We start from the raw sequence: 20,675 nt of genomic DNA, 5'->3' as shown, positions 1-20,675 counted from the left end.
ACACAAATAGCTTTTTATTCAGATATTTTGTTTATAAATACCTCAGATATAGGTAATAATTACGAATGTTCTATAAAAGACAACCAAAATCAATTATTTTAATAGGTATATGATACAGCCTTCATATGAATGATAAAACATAATATTGCTGAAAATATTTTCTTAAAAGAAAAATTCTATGAATTTCTAGAACAAGAAGCTCACTGCTAAATAAATTCTTTGTCTTCTATTTCTTTCACTTTGCTTTATACAACACTCTACGCTTGGGTTTGCTTATCACGCATTAATATTTCTTCATAGTTTAGCTTATAATTATAAACGCACTATGTACTTAGGTAGTGAAAATATTTTCGTCTGGCCATTTTTAAATGTTTTTATTATACTAATAATATCAATCTATTAACGCAAACTCTTCATTATTTGAATAAAATGAAGCGTATTCAACATTTCCATATAAAAGTCAGCAGTTTTATTTATTTGAGACGCAGAAAGATATTTGAAATAGCAACTCATCTGTTTAGTTTCTTGCAAAATCATGTACCTAATAGATAGGTACCTATTTAGAAAGAAGTTTTTACCTTTTAAATGTTTAGTGTCACATGAAATCAAACTCAAGGTGAAAATATTATTCCAAGAGATCTCTATTATTCTTTAGAAAAACATTGCTTGTGTTTGATTTTACGTATATTACCTATATACGTTTATAAGTCTTCGAAATAGTTAATTAAATAAATAATAAATCACGTTTTACATTAGATTCAAAGTAATTATTTTTTTGTTTCACTTTACGTCTTTGTAAAAGCTCTAAACGAATTTAAAACGTATGTATCTCGAAGTTTCGAACACTAATAATGACTTGGTAGCTTTTATAACTTTTAAACTAGGTATTTTAAAAAATAAGCATGGTTGGTCGTCATGGTTTAATATGACGAATAGATTGTAAATATCAAGAAAAAAATATGAACCTTCGATCCAATCCATCAAGCCATTTTCACTACAAAATACAAATATGAATTGCTATCAAACATGTTGTTATCAGAGACTCGATAATATGAAAATTTGAACCCTCCTTTTTGTAGAGTATAGATTAGACCTTTTACCTCCTTATTCCATCTGTAGATACAACTCGGTCGAGTTATAGGTAGGTACCTCAATGTTTGACAGTACTCTTCTATTTAGTCACATGTCTCCCCTAATGTTTGACAGTAATCTAATTAGCCATACATTTTAGAAGCAGGCGATTACAGTACTCTAATTAGTTTAACATTACAGCAGCAGGCGAGGTCCGGGCAGAGCATCAGCGAGAGGACCCTCGAGGAGTGCTGGTCCACGCTGCAACGAGTGAGTTGGCACCTGTTCCAATGCGTATCGTTGTGTTCCAATCTGTGTGGCGGTGTTTATCGCGTTGCTATGGTGACTGGAATGATTTGATAGAATTTGACATTTTTGATTTGATAGATTTTTTTAATAATTTGATGATATGGGGTAGTGTTTCGTAAAGTATGGGCATTGATAGGTCGTTATAATTGTAATGGTAAATTATTAGGTACTTTAAATTTCATTGCTGATCTAGAATTGAAATGTTTCGGTTTTTAATAAGTACCTATGTAAATGCGTAGTGAAGAGTGAAATTATTTTTTTAATAAATTCTCGTAAATATTACAAGATAAATTTTTATTAAAGTCACATAATTATGAATTATTTTGAAGTAAAAACAAGATAGACACCAAAGCACAGCCTACCAATGGGGTATTGGTCCAACCAATATTCTTAATTGTAAAATTATTCTTTACACAAATATTAGGCCTTACTTCTAAGTGATTGTAACGTGCTATTCCACTTACATTATAAATTAAAAAAAGCGTGTTAAAAAAAGAACATTTTATTCGCTTCGCTGCAGTGGGTGACTACAGAAATCTATGGAGCGGTTATCTAGCCACATCTGCATAATTCATTAAACATTTTCACATAGTGCGAAGCCCGGGGCGCGAACAATTTATTTCGATCGAGATTCCTTTTTCACGCGGACCCATCTGCGTACAAGGTGGTAAGGAGGAAGTAGGTACATCTGCAATATTCGTTGATATATTGTACGGATGTGGCTGTGTCAAAAATTTTAGAACGCGATTGCAGTTAATGTACTTTGAGTGCTCTAAAAAAATTACTTTTGATAGAGACGGCTTAAATACAATAACGATACATATTTGATAAGGACTAATATACATATATATAACGACGAATATACAGAGAAAGTAATGACTTAAAGTTAACTATAAGAGTTTTAAGATGGTTCTACCTATTACTAAATGACTGGGTGCGTGCGATTAGATATTACTGTCATAAGATGTTATTATTATTATGTTATTACAAACTTACCGATAACAATTTAGACAAGATATTACAGATAGAATATTCTAGATATAACTTAATATCTAAATAATGATATAAAACATGGATCCGGTCGATACAAGGGTCAAAGGTCATTATCTAAAAACGGCAATCTATAAACAAAAGTATAAGGTTTTATTGCGCCATTTACATTTATAACATTGTACAAGAAACAGGCACAGGTGCATGAAAAAACGTTCGCGACGTAGAGCGGAACTCGGCAAAATAAAAAGTGAGACGTACTGTGTACTTGTAGTTTTGTTTACGCGGAATGCGTGGAGTCGCGGCTTTTTGTTGGTGCTGTATTTTTTTGGTAGTTAGGGAACTGCATTTTATCGCTTAATGGTATAGATACTATGGTTGTTTTATAACGCCGTTTTTAACTGATTAGATAATCTACATATAAACATTTCTAAACTTTAAAGATATGAATTAATTAACAAAATAACCCTATAGTAGGTACTACTTGAATCAATCCAGTTATAACTAACAGATTTTTAATCATCACTTTCATTTATTTTTTATTTTTTATAAAAATTAAAATCATGTACAAAGGTTAGGTGCTTATGTATAATAGGTATTTATTTAATATGAAAAGTCACAAGCATAAAGCTCAAATACCTACAAATAACATTCAATAAATGCGAGGGGTCAATAGAAATTCACCCGATAAAGAAACAATAGTTCATAAATTGAGTGTGAGAATAAATCAAAGACGCACGGAGCGTCGTAGGTATTTACTGAAAAATCAATATATCAAAACTTGTGTGTTGTTCGTGAGTTTCAACACGAGAACATACTTTAGCATTTTATTCGAATACAATTCTATTGATTTTTTAACGTTTGAAAAAATGTGTAACCGTCCACTCCACACATTTTTGTTTCAAGCACTTGATACGTGTTGTCGAAAAAACTCACATTTGCATGTCGATCCCCAATGAATTTATTGTTATTGCGAGTAGATTTATTATCTTTCTCAAAAGAAAAAATCTCGAAATGCCCGCGTATTTAAAATTCAAATTTCGATTGTTTTGTTCCGATATTGAGACACTTTTGACGTTCGGGAACGTTTTGTTTATTTTTTTCCGTTTTCGGCATGTTGGTATGACATTTTTTGTTGAATGTTGGTATTAAATCAATTCGTATAGTGGTTGTTTTAAATGTTTTTAATGATGGAGAGCGTCGCGGGCCCTTTGTTCATTTTAGGGAAGGACTTTTTAATTCCATTTTTGAAAGTGATGTCTTGTTCGAGGACTTATTTGAATTGCTTTGATATTCGATTGTTGTAATATTACGTTTTGTTCAACATTACATGTGTGGGTATCGTACCCACACATGTAGGTAATGTTGAACAAATATTTTAAACCTAGATACCTAATACGAAATTATTTCCTTTATAAAAATTCAATCCATCTTCACTTCAATTCACAATCAATCAACAATCTAGAATTTTTACCCTAACCGTTAGAACAACCCTTTATTATTTACCATCCTAAAAAAAACAAATATCATACAAGAGATCCTATAAAACGCTAAGTAAAAGCTATTAAGTTAAAAGCGTCATTAAGCATTTTTAACCGTTTCAGTTTTCCCGGTCACTTTTCATAATAACCGCCGGTACAAGATGTACCTAACAGTCAAACTCGTTTTAAATCTAATTATTCTGCCTTTTATGGACGAAGTTTTTTTTTTTAGAACGACGTTAATGATCTAATTTTGACGAATATAGGTACTTACTTAAGCTCGTGTGTTTTTTAAAAAATTGATTGCGGTACCAAACATTTTATTAGTATTTTACATATTATGTAGATTCGTTCATTTAGAGTTAGTACCTATGCTTATGAAAAAATATAAAAGTAATTCAACTATTTGTATCATATAATAAAATATACATACCTACTTGCGTCACAAAAACATATTTTCATTCGTCATAAATAATCCAAATGAGCCAAATATTAAGGCACTTTACAGAAAATTCACGTGGAAGAGATTGTAAGGAATAAGTCAGAGAAATAAGGCTCCGAAAAGAATGGGCCTCGTTAGCATCTTTTAATTTTAGCTAATTTTTATCTTCGTCTTTTTTCTGAAACGCGCCATTAGGTAGGAGATAACGCGAGTTAAATGTTTTGATACTTGATTTTTGAATTTCCCTACAACTTTGAGTGTTACACTTTTGATATAGGTATAGTTAGGTACATATTTGTTTATCATGAACGATTAATAGAAGATATTATAATATATTCTGTGGTATTAGTAGAGTTTTAATATTTTATTATCCATGATTTTATTCAAATAGATACCTAAATATAAATTTAGACTCCATTTTTACTATTATGTACCTAATACAGGATTAATATATATAACATCTATTTATAAATAACAAATGAAACTTTAGAATGATATGACTATTGTCATATGATAGAGATAGCTTAATTTTTTTCTACACCTGGGCAAAAGTCACCTCAAATTAAATTTTCAAGATAATATATTTAGTTTAACCAACAATTTTATTTATTTAACTTTAATCTAACGCATGAAATAACTATCATTTCGGCCGGTCGCTATACAGAAGGCAAGGAATCTAATTTTTGTCTGTTCCATTCCACGCGGGGCTCTTCCCGCCAATTTGCACTGTTTGTGATCATTTTAACCTTAAACGATTGCTGTCTTGTTTTTTCTTTTTTCTCTTGTTAACTCTGCTTTTTAGCTCCTTGTGTGAGAAATTGTAAGACTTTCATGAGTAATTGTTTTTAATATTTAAAAGGAGTAGGGGAGTGAATATACTTTAAATTAGGTATTTATTATACTAGATTTCCGCCCGCGGCTTCGCTCGCGTTTTCAAAGGAAAACCCGCATAGTTCCCGTTCCCGTGGGATTTCCGGGATAAAACCTATCCTATGTGTTAATCCAAGTTACCCTCTATATGTGTGCTAAATTTCATTGTAATCGGTTCAGTAGTTTTTACGTGAAAGAGTAACAAACATCCATACAAACTTTCGCCTTTATAATTATAGTTTACTAGATTTCCGCCCGCGGCTTCGCCCGCGTTTTCAAAGGAAAACCCGCATAGTTCCCGTTCCCGTGGGATTTCCGGGATAAAACCTATCCTATGTGTTAATCCAAGTTACCCTCTATATGTGTGCTAAATTTCATTGTAATCGGTTCAGTAGTTTTTACGTGAAAGAGTAACAAACATCCATACATCCATACATCCATACATCCACACATCCACACATCCATACAAACTTTCGCCTTTATAATAGTATTAAGATAAGATTATATTGCTACACAGCATAGAAATTTATTAAAGTATCAATGAACATCGTCTTATGCAATTAAAATTAAATGCATACCTACGAAACATCTATCTATATACCCGCTATTATTTGATGAATGAAAAATCAATTATAAAAAACGAATTTAAGCTAATTTTACGTGTGGCTTGATAACAATAAAATTCTCTCTGACATTGCTTATGTTTAAAAGGTAAACAAAAACTACAAATAACATTCCCTTCCAAATTCCAATAACACCTTCCTCATAAACTCTCATATATAATTCAGTTCAGCTCAGGTGTCCAAAAAAACAGTTTTTTACGAGCAATAAGAAAGTTTTCTAATAATGTTCCCGCTCTTGAGTATCACCGCTAATTGCTTAATAAATTTTCGAGTTTCACCAAAAAACTCCGCTATGAGTAATGGACGGCCAACCCTTTGCTGTTATATTTTTTGGTAATGTTTTTGATTTTGACAAAAAATGTGGTTATTGTATTTGACGAGATATGAAAAATATAAACTATTGTCATTAACTGTTCACTATTACCTTATAAAAGTTCAATTTAATATTTTTTTTTACGTAGGTATTTGTTTTACGTTTAATTACTTATTAGTAGGGACATAGGGACAGAGAAAGCGACTTTGTTTTATACTATGTAGATAGGTACCAGACTGGGGCTTTGGCTTTATACTGTGCTTTATACATTGATTTGTACCAATAAAAATAAAAAACATATTTAAATACAAAAAAAAAATTGTAGAGTTTTGCACGTGTCCCAGAAATACAACAAAATAAACTCAAATTAAATTTAATACAACATTACCGACATGACATACATTAAAATCTCTAACATATACCTAAGTAAAAGGTGGACCTAAGTACTAACTTGACAAGATATTATTACGGACCCGCTAATTCAGGCATTTGCCGGTCCGCTGAGCGAGACCTAGGATGTAGTATTTTTAATTTTCAATATGTCATCAAATTATTACACGGTTGCACGGTTGTTAAGTTTAATTTGAGTGCAAAAAAAGTTCAACTGTATTTTTTTATTTTGTTTGATTGTCTGTCTTTCTAACTGTGAAATGATATTATTTTGAAGCACGGTAGTTGAAGATAATATTATGACAATATTTTTAAAATGTGTAGGTTATATTTAATAAACATTTCCTCTGTAGTTTTCCATCTCAATATAAACAATGTAAGCAATAAAAAGTGAAAACTATAAGTTACCCGTTACAACTTGACATTTACCAGCCACAATAAACAATATGAAATCGTTATCATCGTTAATCCAGATTAAAAATGACAAAAACCTTCGCGCAGTAAGTACAAAAAAAGTTTATTCTATAAAATATTTATTTTATTATTTTTCCCGTATAATAATGGAGACCACCGAGCAGACATATAAAAATGTCAAGTGTGCCCAAATACGGCTGGTTATAAAAAAGTATTGGCGAAAAAACGCAAGTTCGAGAGTGATGAAAAACTTATATATCCCTCTCTTTCCCGCGTATTATCTCACAAGGGAAGGACACATCTTGATACTATGAAAAACGGTGCATTAGAATTTAAGAAATACACATTACCGACCTAAATCAATTCACTGCCTAAGAAATTAATAGAATGTGGTAAAAAAAGGTCACACGATAAACGGCAAATTTACTACAACCAATAAAACTCTATAAAAAGATGACGTTGTAATCTTGAAAGAGTATCACTTACTCATCCCACACAATACAAACATAATATGTTAATAATTAAAAACCCATTCAATTTTCTCAACCGCAATTTAAGTCGTAATACACCGAATAAAACGAGCGTGCATTAACCAAGCAATATAACATGAAAACAAAACGAAGCCATCATTTCGTTACGTAACAGAATTATCAAGACGGTTCGCTCTGGCCGGAGCATGCGAACCTCTAAAGGTACCGCGGTATAAACGACTATAATAAAAAACTTAGCGAGTACCAACACATAAGTGCATTACGATGCCATGCTCCTACTATAGTACTTATAAACAGAACGCCTACAGCCCACGGCCTGTGCACAACGATTTTTTGCCGTATTCCACTTTTAAATTTGACGTAAACAGACACATTTTTTGTTGCAACTATCAAACGAAAAAGTTTTTATTTAATTTCGGCCGATGTTGCCGCGTTCTAAATTCGAGTGCCCGGTGACGTGCCAATTTGGACTTTTTAATCTGTGCTGTGTTTTTGTGTGAAATGCGCGGTTTTTGTATGAGTTCGCGAGCTTCTCTCGATATAGAACATCGATGCAGGTAACTTTTCTTATCTATTCCCTAGTGTTGTGGATAAAAAAGCGGATGTGTCACAGATGTTGCAACTTGCAACGATATGCATTAGTCATTAGCATAACTGAGGCTCCGGTGCAATTAAATATATTTATAATCCATCTAAAGTTAGGTCGGAGAAAGTTAAGCTAAGAGTCTCGTAAAAGTGCATCGCTAAATGTCAAATCGTGACATTTGCTATTTTTTAAAGCGCGCTTTCTATTTTATTCGAAAATGGAATTCGTTCGAAAATAGAACAGCTAGGGACGTTATGAAAATTTTTATCGATTTAACTTATCTTAGGCATAGAAATGAGGTCAGTCTATCGAATAGCTTCGGTACCTACCTACCTAGTAAGCGATTGCATATTTTTTTATTATTTGAATTCTTTAGTTTGCAAAGCGCAAATATAAATGTTTTAAACACGTTTTTTTTTACATAAATTAATAATAATATGCAGTCTTTATAATTTGAAGGTGAACCTTTAGTAATAAAGAAAACTTAGATGTTTTTAAATCTGTTTGTTGTAGAGGCATGTGTTCTATTTTCTATTTATATCAAAGCTGTTGTGAAGAAAGGGAATTATCGTTTTAACTAGCGTCTTTCATTAGTTTAATATGAAATATATTCTTATAATGATATGTCATATGACCATTGACTTTAAGTACATAAGAGATCGTATAGGTATATATACTTATACAGGTATATGTACATATACCTTTCTGTCAATTAGAATTATATTAAAAGCTAAAAGAGTTTACCGATTAGATTTTTTTTAGATTCAATGGTGTAACTAACTATACTGTTTCTTTCTTTTCTTTTGAACTCAAATAATTTAAAATGTAAGTGACAAAGAATTAAAAATCCCTGTATGAAGTAAAGTCACAAATGAAACGAGTTCACTTTAAAGTTAATAATAATTCATATGGATACCTATAGTACCTAGGATATGATGTAAAAAGTACGTATTGTATTGATAATAAAATAATTGATTTTACTTGTATACGTAGTATACCTATTATTATTAGTCTGTGATTTTACATACAATGAATAGCTTACAAAACTTATCACATTCTTATAATATGTAGGTATCTAGTATCTACCTATAATAGGAGATATTGCTTGCTAGTAAGTAATAAGTAAGTACTTAATACTTTTTTCTACATTATTTATAAAAACACTGTTCAAAGGTATGTATAGATATGGAACATCACTAAAGTTATCAAAAATTATTGTTCATAGTCAAAATAATATATTAGCATGGTTAATAATCAATTTTATTGTAATATTGTTTATTAAAATCCATTTTAAATATGCAAAATACCATTGGAATCTGAAAGATTTCAAGAATATTCTTTAAACCGAAACTTCAACAAAAACCGTGTAAGTACCTACTTTGTTTATAAAAATAACTGCTTTGTCTGATCAGCCCAAGGCAAGCGGTAAAAATATATAAAAGACATTGAATGTAAAATTAGAATTGAAACACACAAGAAAACAGTTATTTTCTTTAATTTTTCAATGTTGCAAGAATATCAAAACTATTTTATAAGTAGAGACATAGTTCATTTTTCATAGAGGACAGATAAACGGTCCAACTAAATATATTACTTATCTCTTTCATTTTAATTAAAATTTAACAACACAGATAATTTGGAAAAGCTCTTTTTGATACAATAGAAAAGGTCTTGGCTACACGGAACATACATTCGGACATTTAAGTATATAATTAGTTACCTAGATACTATAGATTATTTACATGGATTGCCTGCAGCTTCGTATACTTAGAACATATTTTTTTAAATTTTAAAAAATTCGCTCACAATCATAAAATTTTCTAAACCAAGGATTATATTTTCAATTGAACGATATATATATGCAAGAACTTATTTTCACGAGTTAGAGATATTGTAATAGTACTAAATAATTGATAAATAAAACATGATCACATAGCCCTTAAAAGGTCAAAGGTCAATTTTAGGTCAAATCTATAAAATATTATATATTATATGGAGTACATTTTTGAGACAGTCATGCTCTAAATGCAATATTGTGCATTTTTCATGTTTGAGTCATATAAATGGATCAGGGAGTTTAAAGTAAAACATCTGTTTTGATTGTTTTATTAAAAAGTACTCGATTTACATAATATAGAAACGAATAACATTATCTAGTAGGTAGTCTATTTCTATAGTAGGTACCTAGGTACATAGAATTATAGCAAAATTCTATGAATCACTAACATCAGCCTGACCTCATTAGGATAGTAAAGTAGACAATTTAAATCCGAAAAATGTATATTCTATATATTAAATCTTTCATTGAATTCACTACACAAAAACTTTCAATAAAACCTGCAAATACAACATAATTCAGCACAGCAAAAGCGCGGGGAATTCGAAATATTTCAATTAAATACAGATAAAAAATATATTACGCAACACACACACACGCACACGCTTGTCGTAGGTCAAGATACCGCACTCACACACTCGCGATCGAGAGCAATGTACTCTCTTACGGTATCATTTTTCGCGAATATGTACACATTTTTGTTATAGATATTAGTGTGAAATATAACTATGCCCCTTTCTCTTTCTAATGCACTATTGCTGACTAGCGTCACTTGAAACGCTAAATTACAACTGGCACAGAACAATCAATTGTGATAAGATATTGTTTTTTATTTTATTTATGTTTTGTTTTGTTCCATTGTAATTGTCAGTTGTTAATAATTTCTTAACTTTGAGGTTAGTAAATTTCGCGCCAAAATTGTTAATAAAATGGGCTTGGTTATATTTTTATAACGAAACAAGTCTTTAACCATAATATATATTGCCGCGCAAAACTAATAAATGACTCATAAATTACCAGCAACTTCAAACGCAGCTATCAAAACAAAACTGCATTAATTGCATTAAAGTATGTAAAGTAGAGATTTCTCAAAAGCCCTACCTAAAAAGAGAATAATATATTTTCTTCCGTTTGTCTAAACTCGTTCGGCGCGCGCGCGGAGTTTGTATGTGGGCGTAGAGTTGTGTGCGTGGTCGTATACACGCGTACGGGCTGCGCGTGTGTGCGTGCTTGTCTTAGGTTAGGGAGGTGATTGACCCCTCTCGTTTCGCAGACTCCCACTTTATTTTTATTATAGAGCACGTGGATATGCCGCGCTTTTATATTTCCCTTGCGTTTATGGTGATTTATTTTTAGAGAACGACCGCAGATAAAAAGCGAATAGCCTATGTGTCATTTGGAAAGAAATTGCGCATGATCGAATCGCGATTCCCGGCAAGATTTAAAAAGAATGCTCTGAATTTGAAAATCGAACACGACCGTCGTAATTTTTTCTTTAGTGGCATTTTTTTTCTTTATTTTCACTGGCCAGTTTATTTTTTTCTGTCATAAAAAAGTTTTACTGTCAAATAAATGTCAGTATTTGGAACGATAGTATCGCCGGTAATCGATGTAAAAATGCAAGTTCGCAGCTTTGATCGTGACCCGCGCGCGCATGCATACTGTATGACACTATTTAAAATTACAATCAGGTGTGATGTGGTGTACATCATTTATTTATAGATATTTCGCTCTATACTTTTAACGGTATTTTTTATCTATGTGTAGAAAAACGGTAGGGTTGTCAGAATATGTTGCAATTATTTGTTTGGTTATGTTATTTGAAGTTAATAAGTTGCACATGATAACTTATAATTGAGTTCCATGAAATCAAGATTGAAGATACTTGCCAGTTTACGTACTTACCTACATCTTATACCTATCGTCAAAAAAATACCTAAGCAAAAATAAATAAATAAATAATATTGACACTAAAATCCCCATCAAGCGGTTAATAATAATTACTAGGTAGGTATAGTTAATTAGTATCTAATCTGTGATACTTATTAAGTACAATAATAACTTACCCTTACGTAAAATGTTAATGTTTTTTTAAGAACTAAAAAATTAGGAAACAAACATGACGTAAAACAGAAAACCAATCCCCTAGGAAGCTTGTATCCCTAGACCCCTAGTCCCTGCAGTGGGAACTTCTTGATGATAATTATGACATATAAAATGGTATAAAAAGGATATTAATCAAAACGCTATTTATATTTTTAAGACGGTTCAGTGTACATCTTATCTAGTGCTGAGATAGCCCTTTGTGTTCTTTATCATTTAGCCCTGAACGTCCATTCGCCTTAACGAATTGCTTGATAAAAATATTATTTTATTATTTATAGTGTAAAGTAATTAATCAATAACCACGTGTTTGATTCTGCGCAAAAACTTTATACCTAAAGGTGGTTTTGGCTTTTTAGCCTTTTAAAATCGCGATTTACGAAATGGGTTTCATAATTTACATTTAAAATGTCAATATCAAATGGAACAACAAAAGTTTCAGTTTAATTCTATGAAACGTGTCATAATATTATAGCTAGATATAGTATTAAGTATTAACATATGTCGGAGAAGTCGTGTATGAAATATTTCAAATGACTACTTATGTGATGTTACGCTTTGCCTACAATCCAGACTAGACAATAGACATTACAGAAATATTTTTAAATTGTACTAATTTTAAAGCATATTAAAAAAATTAAATTTAGCTATAAATGTATAATGAAGAATACCTAGGTACCTTAAAATATGATTTATATTTTCAAAACTACAAAATCTCAATTATTATTTAGTAACAGGCAACGACGTCATAATAAAATTGCATATAAAAACATTATAAAACAATATTACTAACAAATTTTCAATAAAATCAGTGCTTCATAGTAAAACTATTTCATAACCTCAGCAAGCGTAATTGCATTGCCATACGTACACTCAGTGTATAATTTTTATATTATACTACGTGACAGTCCCATTAGATAGGCGTAGGGTTACCACACAATTTATTATATTAGGATTTTTTATTTTTACAAGATCAAGTATTACAATATTTCTATGATATTATGTTTGTTAATAAATAAAATATGTATTTAAAAAGACGCGAAAATATAGTAGATAATAGATATGTGAGTGTATGTTGTGTTTATTGAATATTTTATGCTACTTTTCTTTACTTACAACTCTGATAAATCAAACAAAAATAATTAATTTTATGCATATACATAATTCAATAGGTACCTAGTACATATTAATAATTTCAGTTCCAAAATGAACCTTAATTAATTGTTTCATAATATCATCAATATGACTAATACTAGAGCCTATTAACAATGGCTGTAAAGGTAACGCGTAATAACTAAATCGCAATTCAACAAAGTCGCTCGTCAAAACATCACATGACCCTTCGAATCAGCAAGTAACTTCAAAACGTAACCATACATAAATTACCAAGTTACAGAAATCCGATATTCTGTTTATTAAAAGACAATAAATAAAATATTGTGTCAATAAGGAATTAATACGAAACGCGATACTTCCTTCACCGCGAGTGTGTGTGTGCGTGCGTATGTGTGCGTTATAAAGAATTGAGGTTATCTCAACGGATTGTCATTGTTTGCAAAGTATAGTTTTATATGCGACAGACGCGACGTTTTCTGGCAAAAATAAATACTGTAATGGCCAAGAAAGTGTGCTGTTATTGAGAAAAATAAGAGTTCAACATCAATTACATGTCACAGATTTAAAGTATTTAGTAAACTCGTCACTTGCGTTTTATATAACGCCAAAATCAAAACGTATAAGTAGATGTTACGTAAAGATTAATAAATTAAAGACTCTTCTTTACAATTTAAAAACTACAGACAGCGTTAGGGAATAACCTGACTGACACTATGCAATCGAGTAAAATTATGAAATGACATTATGAAATTATATTGAAAAGGAACTAAGCCTACGATGTTCATATTTCGTGTCTTATAAGTTATGGGTGTCACTGATCAATTTTTAACGACTAGCCTTCTAAGTCCTAACTGAGATTTTTTACTAATAGGAAAAAATCAATCCAGGATCTTTCAATAATTGCAAAACTTCAGTACCTAGCTTATATTCTAACCACCATATCAAAGAGAATTTTAGTTTATACTAAAAATAATAACAGTACCATTTAAACAGCACTTGAGGCAAAGTTGAGATTTATTAGGATACTCGTTAGGTTAAGTTTCGAGCCGTTTTAAATCTTTTCTGCTTAATATATGAGGTCGATTTTGACGGTTTTAAAGCGTGATTAGAAAATGTGGAAATATAATGGTTATGTTCATTGAGTTATCTAACGCAAATTCGTTTAGTTTCAGTTGTGTAGAAACAACATAGAAAGGCGTTGGCTTTCTTTATAAATATTTTATATCATCAATTTGAAAGACATTGACGAAATAACTAGGAATGTGCAGTGAAATCACTTATTACCTTACACCCTAAATACCTACAGCCAAACAAACAAACAAAAAAACATCAATTAAATTCGGAGAAATTGTCCGCAATAACGCTCTGTATCTATCTACTCTACGTCCAAGAGTCACACACGCGCGCTCCGTTTGTTGACATAGGTCAGTGTCGGAACTTTATTACGCTTTTTATTCTGTCCCACGCACACATGCACAGTTCCGCGGACAGCGTTACGTGTGTGTGCGTGCTTTTACCGAAGAGCAACTGCGTAGAGATGTCATGTTATTATGTATAGGTTTTACCATGTTATTGATATTACATTTTTGAAGTGAAACTTCTTTAGGCACGTTGAGAGTAAAATTTCAAGGTCGCGTCATGGCAATACCGTAACGTCATGGAGTAAGGTTTCGATTTTGGTATCTTTGAATCTTGCCAAATAAGTTTCACGTCTCACACGTGTGCTCGGTACACGCTCTTTTTTTAATAATGTGCATATCACGTGATAATTATATTAATTTGTGTTAGATAATAAATAATAATCATTCCCATATAGATTTGAAAACACCCGTCTGAAGCTTATTTTCGCAATAAAAATACCTCTAGTCCAACTCTATATTACAATAATTGCACTAATTGTAATTAATATTAGGATAGATCAATTAAGCCAAAACCCAAATACAATCCAACTACATGACTATTTCATGCATAATCACATTCACATCAATTATATTTTAATTTTTACTCTAGTGAACTATCCTTCCTTTACATTAAAGTGTATAGAGAGCTTATAATAGGTGACTTAGAAATAATTGATAAAGTCTAAACTCTAAATCCTAAGCTGTTGTCAGTATTGACATCTATTACCTAGACTTAGAGCGTATAATATCCATGCGTTCATTTTTACTTAGAACAAAAATATTTCAATACCAATTAAACGCCTTATAAAATATCGTAAAAATTTACACATGACAAACACATGATTATTAACAAATTGCTGCAATTATTCTGCCATCTTATCAATTACGATCTAGTAAAAAAACAACACGAACAATTAATGCAATAGTTTAAAATCCATAAAAAACGTGTAAACAACTGTCGAATCGAAACGACGTAACTCACAACTTTTGTTGCTCAATTATTTACTCTATGTTTAGGTAATAAGGTTGTTTTTCGTTTAATAAATAGTTATAGGAAGTAACCTCGTGGGCGGTAGATGAAGATTGTTATCTTAATCGAATGAAAGGGAGTGATATGTTTGTCTCGCTCGCACTTAGCCTACATTCCATTAGAGCCCTATTGTGATCGATTGATTGTATTTACATATTTATAATCCATGGGAATACAATAAATTGCTTTTTTTTCTTATCGTTTTATGGAAACTACTGAATTATGGAAATAAATAATTATGTATAAATTTATATAATTACCTAAGTAGATTGGTTTGTTATAGTAATATCTAATGTCAAATCACCACCAACATCTTCACACGTGTCATTGTTATTAATCGTTTAAATAACTTGTTTACACCATACCATACCATTTACCTACCTAATTAAATCTAATCTAAAACGGTGATTTCGTCAAAATCGAACCAGTTCTTTTCAATCTCTTCTCTTCTTCTACAAAATAGTTAAACAAAAAATATTTCATATAATATCCTTCAAGTTAAATGAATTAGGGCTTAGTTACCTACTATTATTTGAAATGGAAAGAATATCTAAAATCAATCACAATTCACAAGACCATCTAACACTTTAAATAAATATTGAATACAAGTGTAAATATAACAAGGACTCTGGGAAATAAACATGTTTTTATGTTTTCATAAAATTATCGACAATATTATCCTCCATTTCCTTGTAAATAACAGAAGTAAACTAATACATGTAAATGCGTTACTCCGTGTGTCTGTTACGTCACACTGTCTGGACGGATTTTGATAAATTTTGAGGAAGTTATAGATTCATTTTATCTTCTTTCTACTTTAAATACAAAAATAATTGAACTAGAACCTGAATATTATGTATTATTATTGCAAATAAAAGGTAAAAAATAATCCAGCGGTTTTCAAACCAAAAAACATATCTTCATAAAATACAAAACCATATTGGAACGGCCATATTATTATTAATAACTTATAAATTATACGATTTATTTAAAAAGTCACTTACCTTTGTATTCATATTACGTATTGTTTACAAAAGTCCAAGGTTTGACTGATACCAATGAGTAATGAAGCCTTGAACCGATAAATATAAAAAATATTAAAGATATTGGAAATTTATTGTATGTAGCATCTGTATGTTTGTTCGTTTGTTTAAAAATAAAACTGTTGGAAATGACAGTTTTATGGTAATCTTAACACTACATCACTACATAGTAAAAAACAAAGTCGCTTTCTCTGTCCCTATGTATGCTTAAATCTTTAAAACTACGCAACGGATTTTGATGCGGTTTTTTTAGAACGAGTGATTCAAGAGTAAGGTACATATATATAATTTATTAGGTTTTAGACAAAGCGGGCGAAGCCGCGGGCGGTAAGTTAGTATTTTTATAAAAAGGAATACATATTTTCAAATTGGCCGGTTAATATTATGAGTTCTTTATTATTTGAAGCAAGATTTTCAATTCATGCATAAAAAAACGACATTCTAAACAGACTTACTCCATAGAAATATCGCAGGAAATCACAAAAAACTTATAGCATATGCTAATAGCCAGTTAGCAAAAACACAATTGTCACCCTATCAAACCGTAAGTCAAATTGATTGTTACACCGTTTTTAATTATTCTTTTTACCCCTTTATACGGTGTAATTATAGGCGAAGCGGGAAGCGATAAGTTGTTAATTGATGCTTTGACACCTGTGTGTTTAATTATAAATACAAGAACAAATATAGAGTATGAACTGACAATATGTTTCATATACATATTATGATTGATTAATAGTACCAACTTAAAAAAAATATCACAAATTTTCATATGATTTGATAATATGGCGAAAATATTAAATTTACAATTAATTATTATTTTAGTCTAGACAATAGACGAACAGTTTTCGACGAATTTAGATTTCAAGAACGTCCCATCATAATAATATGATAACTGCGAAGTATAATAGATGCAGAAGAAACTCTATTTTATTTTTTCAAAATTTTCAAAATCGGTTTAGCCTTCGAGTTCATCATTACGATTTACGAACATACAAACTGCAAACAATCAAAATTTTCTTCTTTAAAATATTGTGATGTTTAAGTAGATATAGATATAAAACATATACATAAAAATGAAACCGTTTGTTTGTTCATTGTCATTGAACCGATTCGGCGCACTTGACTCGATTTTTTCGCGCGTATTTTTAAAAAAAGGTCGGCCATACTTTATGCGTTTTTTATCTTTTTTTATACGTTTGACCGAATTACATTTTCTTGACATACATTCTTGTTGTTGAAGAATTTACATGTAATGCAGTTTAAATACATAAGTGATAAGACTAATAAAAAAATATTACGTATTCAATTATTTTAATTTATTAAAGTGAAACTTTTATTACATCGTCTCAAACTTTTTTGGTCTGTGTAGCGCATGTCGCGTGACGGTCGGCTGCCGAGTAGGTATAAAGCAGTGTTCGGAAAGTTTCACTTTTACCGTGGTTTCATAAAACCACACAACATTTTTTTTTCTTCTATTAAGTTTCTTACAATTATTCTTTAAGTACCTACTTATCTATAAAATTGTCATTGTTTTTTATGTATATTATACACATTGCAGTAATCTATAATTTATATTGCTATTTCCAATAAATTCCCATACTAATTTGACCTTCTTTTTCCCTTTAATGTCCAGGATTCAAACCCAATTTAGACAATGTTTCATTAACACTTTCGATCAAAAAATCTAGTTAAAATGTAGAAGGGGTCTCTGCCGTATCTCTTAATAGAGAACTAATGCTCCGTTCGCGAGACCATTTGTAAGAAAAATTATAGCCCGCCCATATTTTATAGCTGTTAAGGGCATTTCATAGGATGGCGAAAAAATAAATTTGAAATTCAGTTTTTTTTGTTTATAAACAGAGATACTCAATGCTTATGTTGTAATAATAAACTTTTAACATAGGTAGGTAATTGAGAAGTTGTGAAATTGGGTAGCTAACTATGTACAAAATTGTTTATTTATTTAATTTATTTATTGAGCGAACTTCCATATCGTGCGTGTCATTCTTCTCATTTCTTATAATATTGTAGATAAAATGTATAAACTAAAAACCTTAAATATGTACACTGTATATGTACATATAATAAATGAAACATACGAATCCGCTAATATTGTTAGTAAAATTTTATACAAGTGGAACCTATGAACTTCCCTTTTCTCAGATTTTGTGACATTGAATTTTTTAACGATTTAGATTCTGGTTCGATAGAATGCTATCTCTGTACTAACATAAGTACCTACCTATTATACTAGATAAAATAAATAAATCATAATTCAGTTTTTGTTTCTATTGTATATTTTGTTCTCAGATATAAATACTATTTTTGAATTCTTACGAAATACAACTAAAGACCGCATATTTTAAATTATACATTTTATTTAAATTACTTATTTACAAAACTATAGACTACGTACTTATCTACAAAAAATTATTAACGCAGATAATAATTTCCATGCTATATAAAACTATTATAGCAATATATCGCTAGCTATCTAACCAGAGGCTAAACCCTCAATTTTTCAACCCGCTAATTACAACGGGGAGGCACGTCTTTGCTATCACGAGAGCGTTTTTAAAACGATTCCATTTTGTTTTATAATTTATATTTTTTATGAATGTCCCAAAAAGCTTTGTTTCGTTAGAATGATATTCTAAATTTGTTTTTTTTTTGTAGGAAAAACATTAACAAAATTTAATAAGTAGGTATACGTTTAATTTTTAAATATTGTGAATTTTTAACGCAGGTAGGTAACTCCGTAAATAAAAAAAAATACAGTATAAATAATAAAAATAGCAATAAATTAACTACTTAAGTATATAAAACTGATTTCTATCCTGAGGAATGTTTATGAAATCAATTATATGTAATGTAAGTTACCTACTAACTAATCCTAAATAAACTAACTTATAAATAAACAAGAAAATCATTCATTTCCACTACCAGTATCAGTTAATCTTCCGGGAACCGAACCTTAGACCTCATACCGTATCAAAAGCATAAATTCTTTGCGATTTCTTCGTTGCGTGTACCGAGCGTCTAATTCCACTTTCTAGCACGCGTGAAAGGGCTACAGTGCTGGCCAACTTTATCGGCACGGTACATTTCATTTTAATTTTAAATATTTTGTAGAAGTATTCATTATTTTTTAAGTATTTAGAATTATACTATTGTTTTATAGCCGAAAAGCAAAATTTAGTGTTTTTATAGGACTTATTTAGTTTGGAACATTTTGTAGACTGAACGAATAATTTTTTCATCTAAACTTTCTTTAGAAGCAGAAACAGTCCGTATACGGTTGTTATTGCTACAAACTATTACTACATACATTTATCAATAAATATATAGGAATACCTAAATTAAATATGATTCATACATATTCGGACTGTTTCATTAATCTGGCGGAATTAAATAAACTATTAACTAACTAACTCAAATTTATTTATGCATTCTAAACTATAAACGCACCTCTTGTCCTTTTACTTTTACTTCCAATGTTTTTCCTTGACCACTAGGTTGTCTGGAAGAGATCGCTGTCTTAGCGATACGACCGCCTGTTGTGCTCAACTGTGTCTCTTTGTTTTATATATTTGCTTTTGTAATTTTTATGTCCTGGTGCACAATAAAGTTTTTTTTATTTGTTGTTTTTTTGTTTTGTAACTCAAACTAATAATACAAGTATTACCTACGCTATTGTATACCCAATTTATAAATAACTTAAATTCTAGTTAACCAAATGTAATTATAACAATGACACAAATTATTGTGGTTTATCCAAAAAGTACTAAAAATACTTTAATTAAGAGTTAACTGAATAACAATTACAAATACCCATATTTAGCGTACAAATCAATTATTTTCCCTGTATTTACTGAAAAATAAACATATTATTATGACAGGAAACGGATAATTAAATTTATAAAACACATTTAAGCTGATTTAATAAATGTTTATGTCGAGTTTTTCCTTAATTCGCAACAGAAATAATTGAACCATAACGCATGACTTCACCATAATCAACGAACGTGTTTTTACAATGTTTTGTGATATGTGGAATTCGAATTTGTTTCACAATGCATTCTTACCACAGGTATTTATTGCTATTTTTATTATAATTTCACTTTATTCGCATGTAATAACTGTAAACGTCTATAATATTTACT

The 20,675-nt window shown here is 30.4% G+C and overlaps 1 protein-coding gene across 6 annotated transcripts in view; it reads left to right on the top strand.

Moving 5' to 3' along the window:
- dati (zinc finger protein datilografo) overlaps positions 1-20,675 on the top strand; it is a 105,443-nt gene that overhangs the window by 43,260 nt on the left and 41,508 nt on the right. For all 6 annotated transcript variants that reach the window (XM_089710229.1, XM_089710228.1, XM_089710230.1 and 3 more), the window contains exon 5: positions 1,273-1,341. In XM_089710229.1, coding sequence (XP_089566355.1) covers positions 1,273-1,341 — 69 coding nt within the window. The remainder of the gene's footprint in view (positions 1-1,272; positions 1,342-20,675) is intronic.

The sequence above is a fragment of the Colias philodice genome, chromosome 24 (genome assembly GCF_061535455.1).
Source record: "Colias philodice isolate Cphi_HAF_F1 chromosome 24, ilColPhil1 Martin Lab GWU primary, whole genome shotgun sequence".
NCBI classification, from domain to species: Eukaryota; Metazoa; Arthropoda; class Insecta; order Lepidoptera; family Pieridae; genus Colias; species Colias philodice.
Note: the sequence above shows the minus strand (reverse complement) of the source record. Positions and strands in the feature narration are given on the sequence as shown.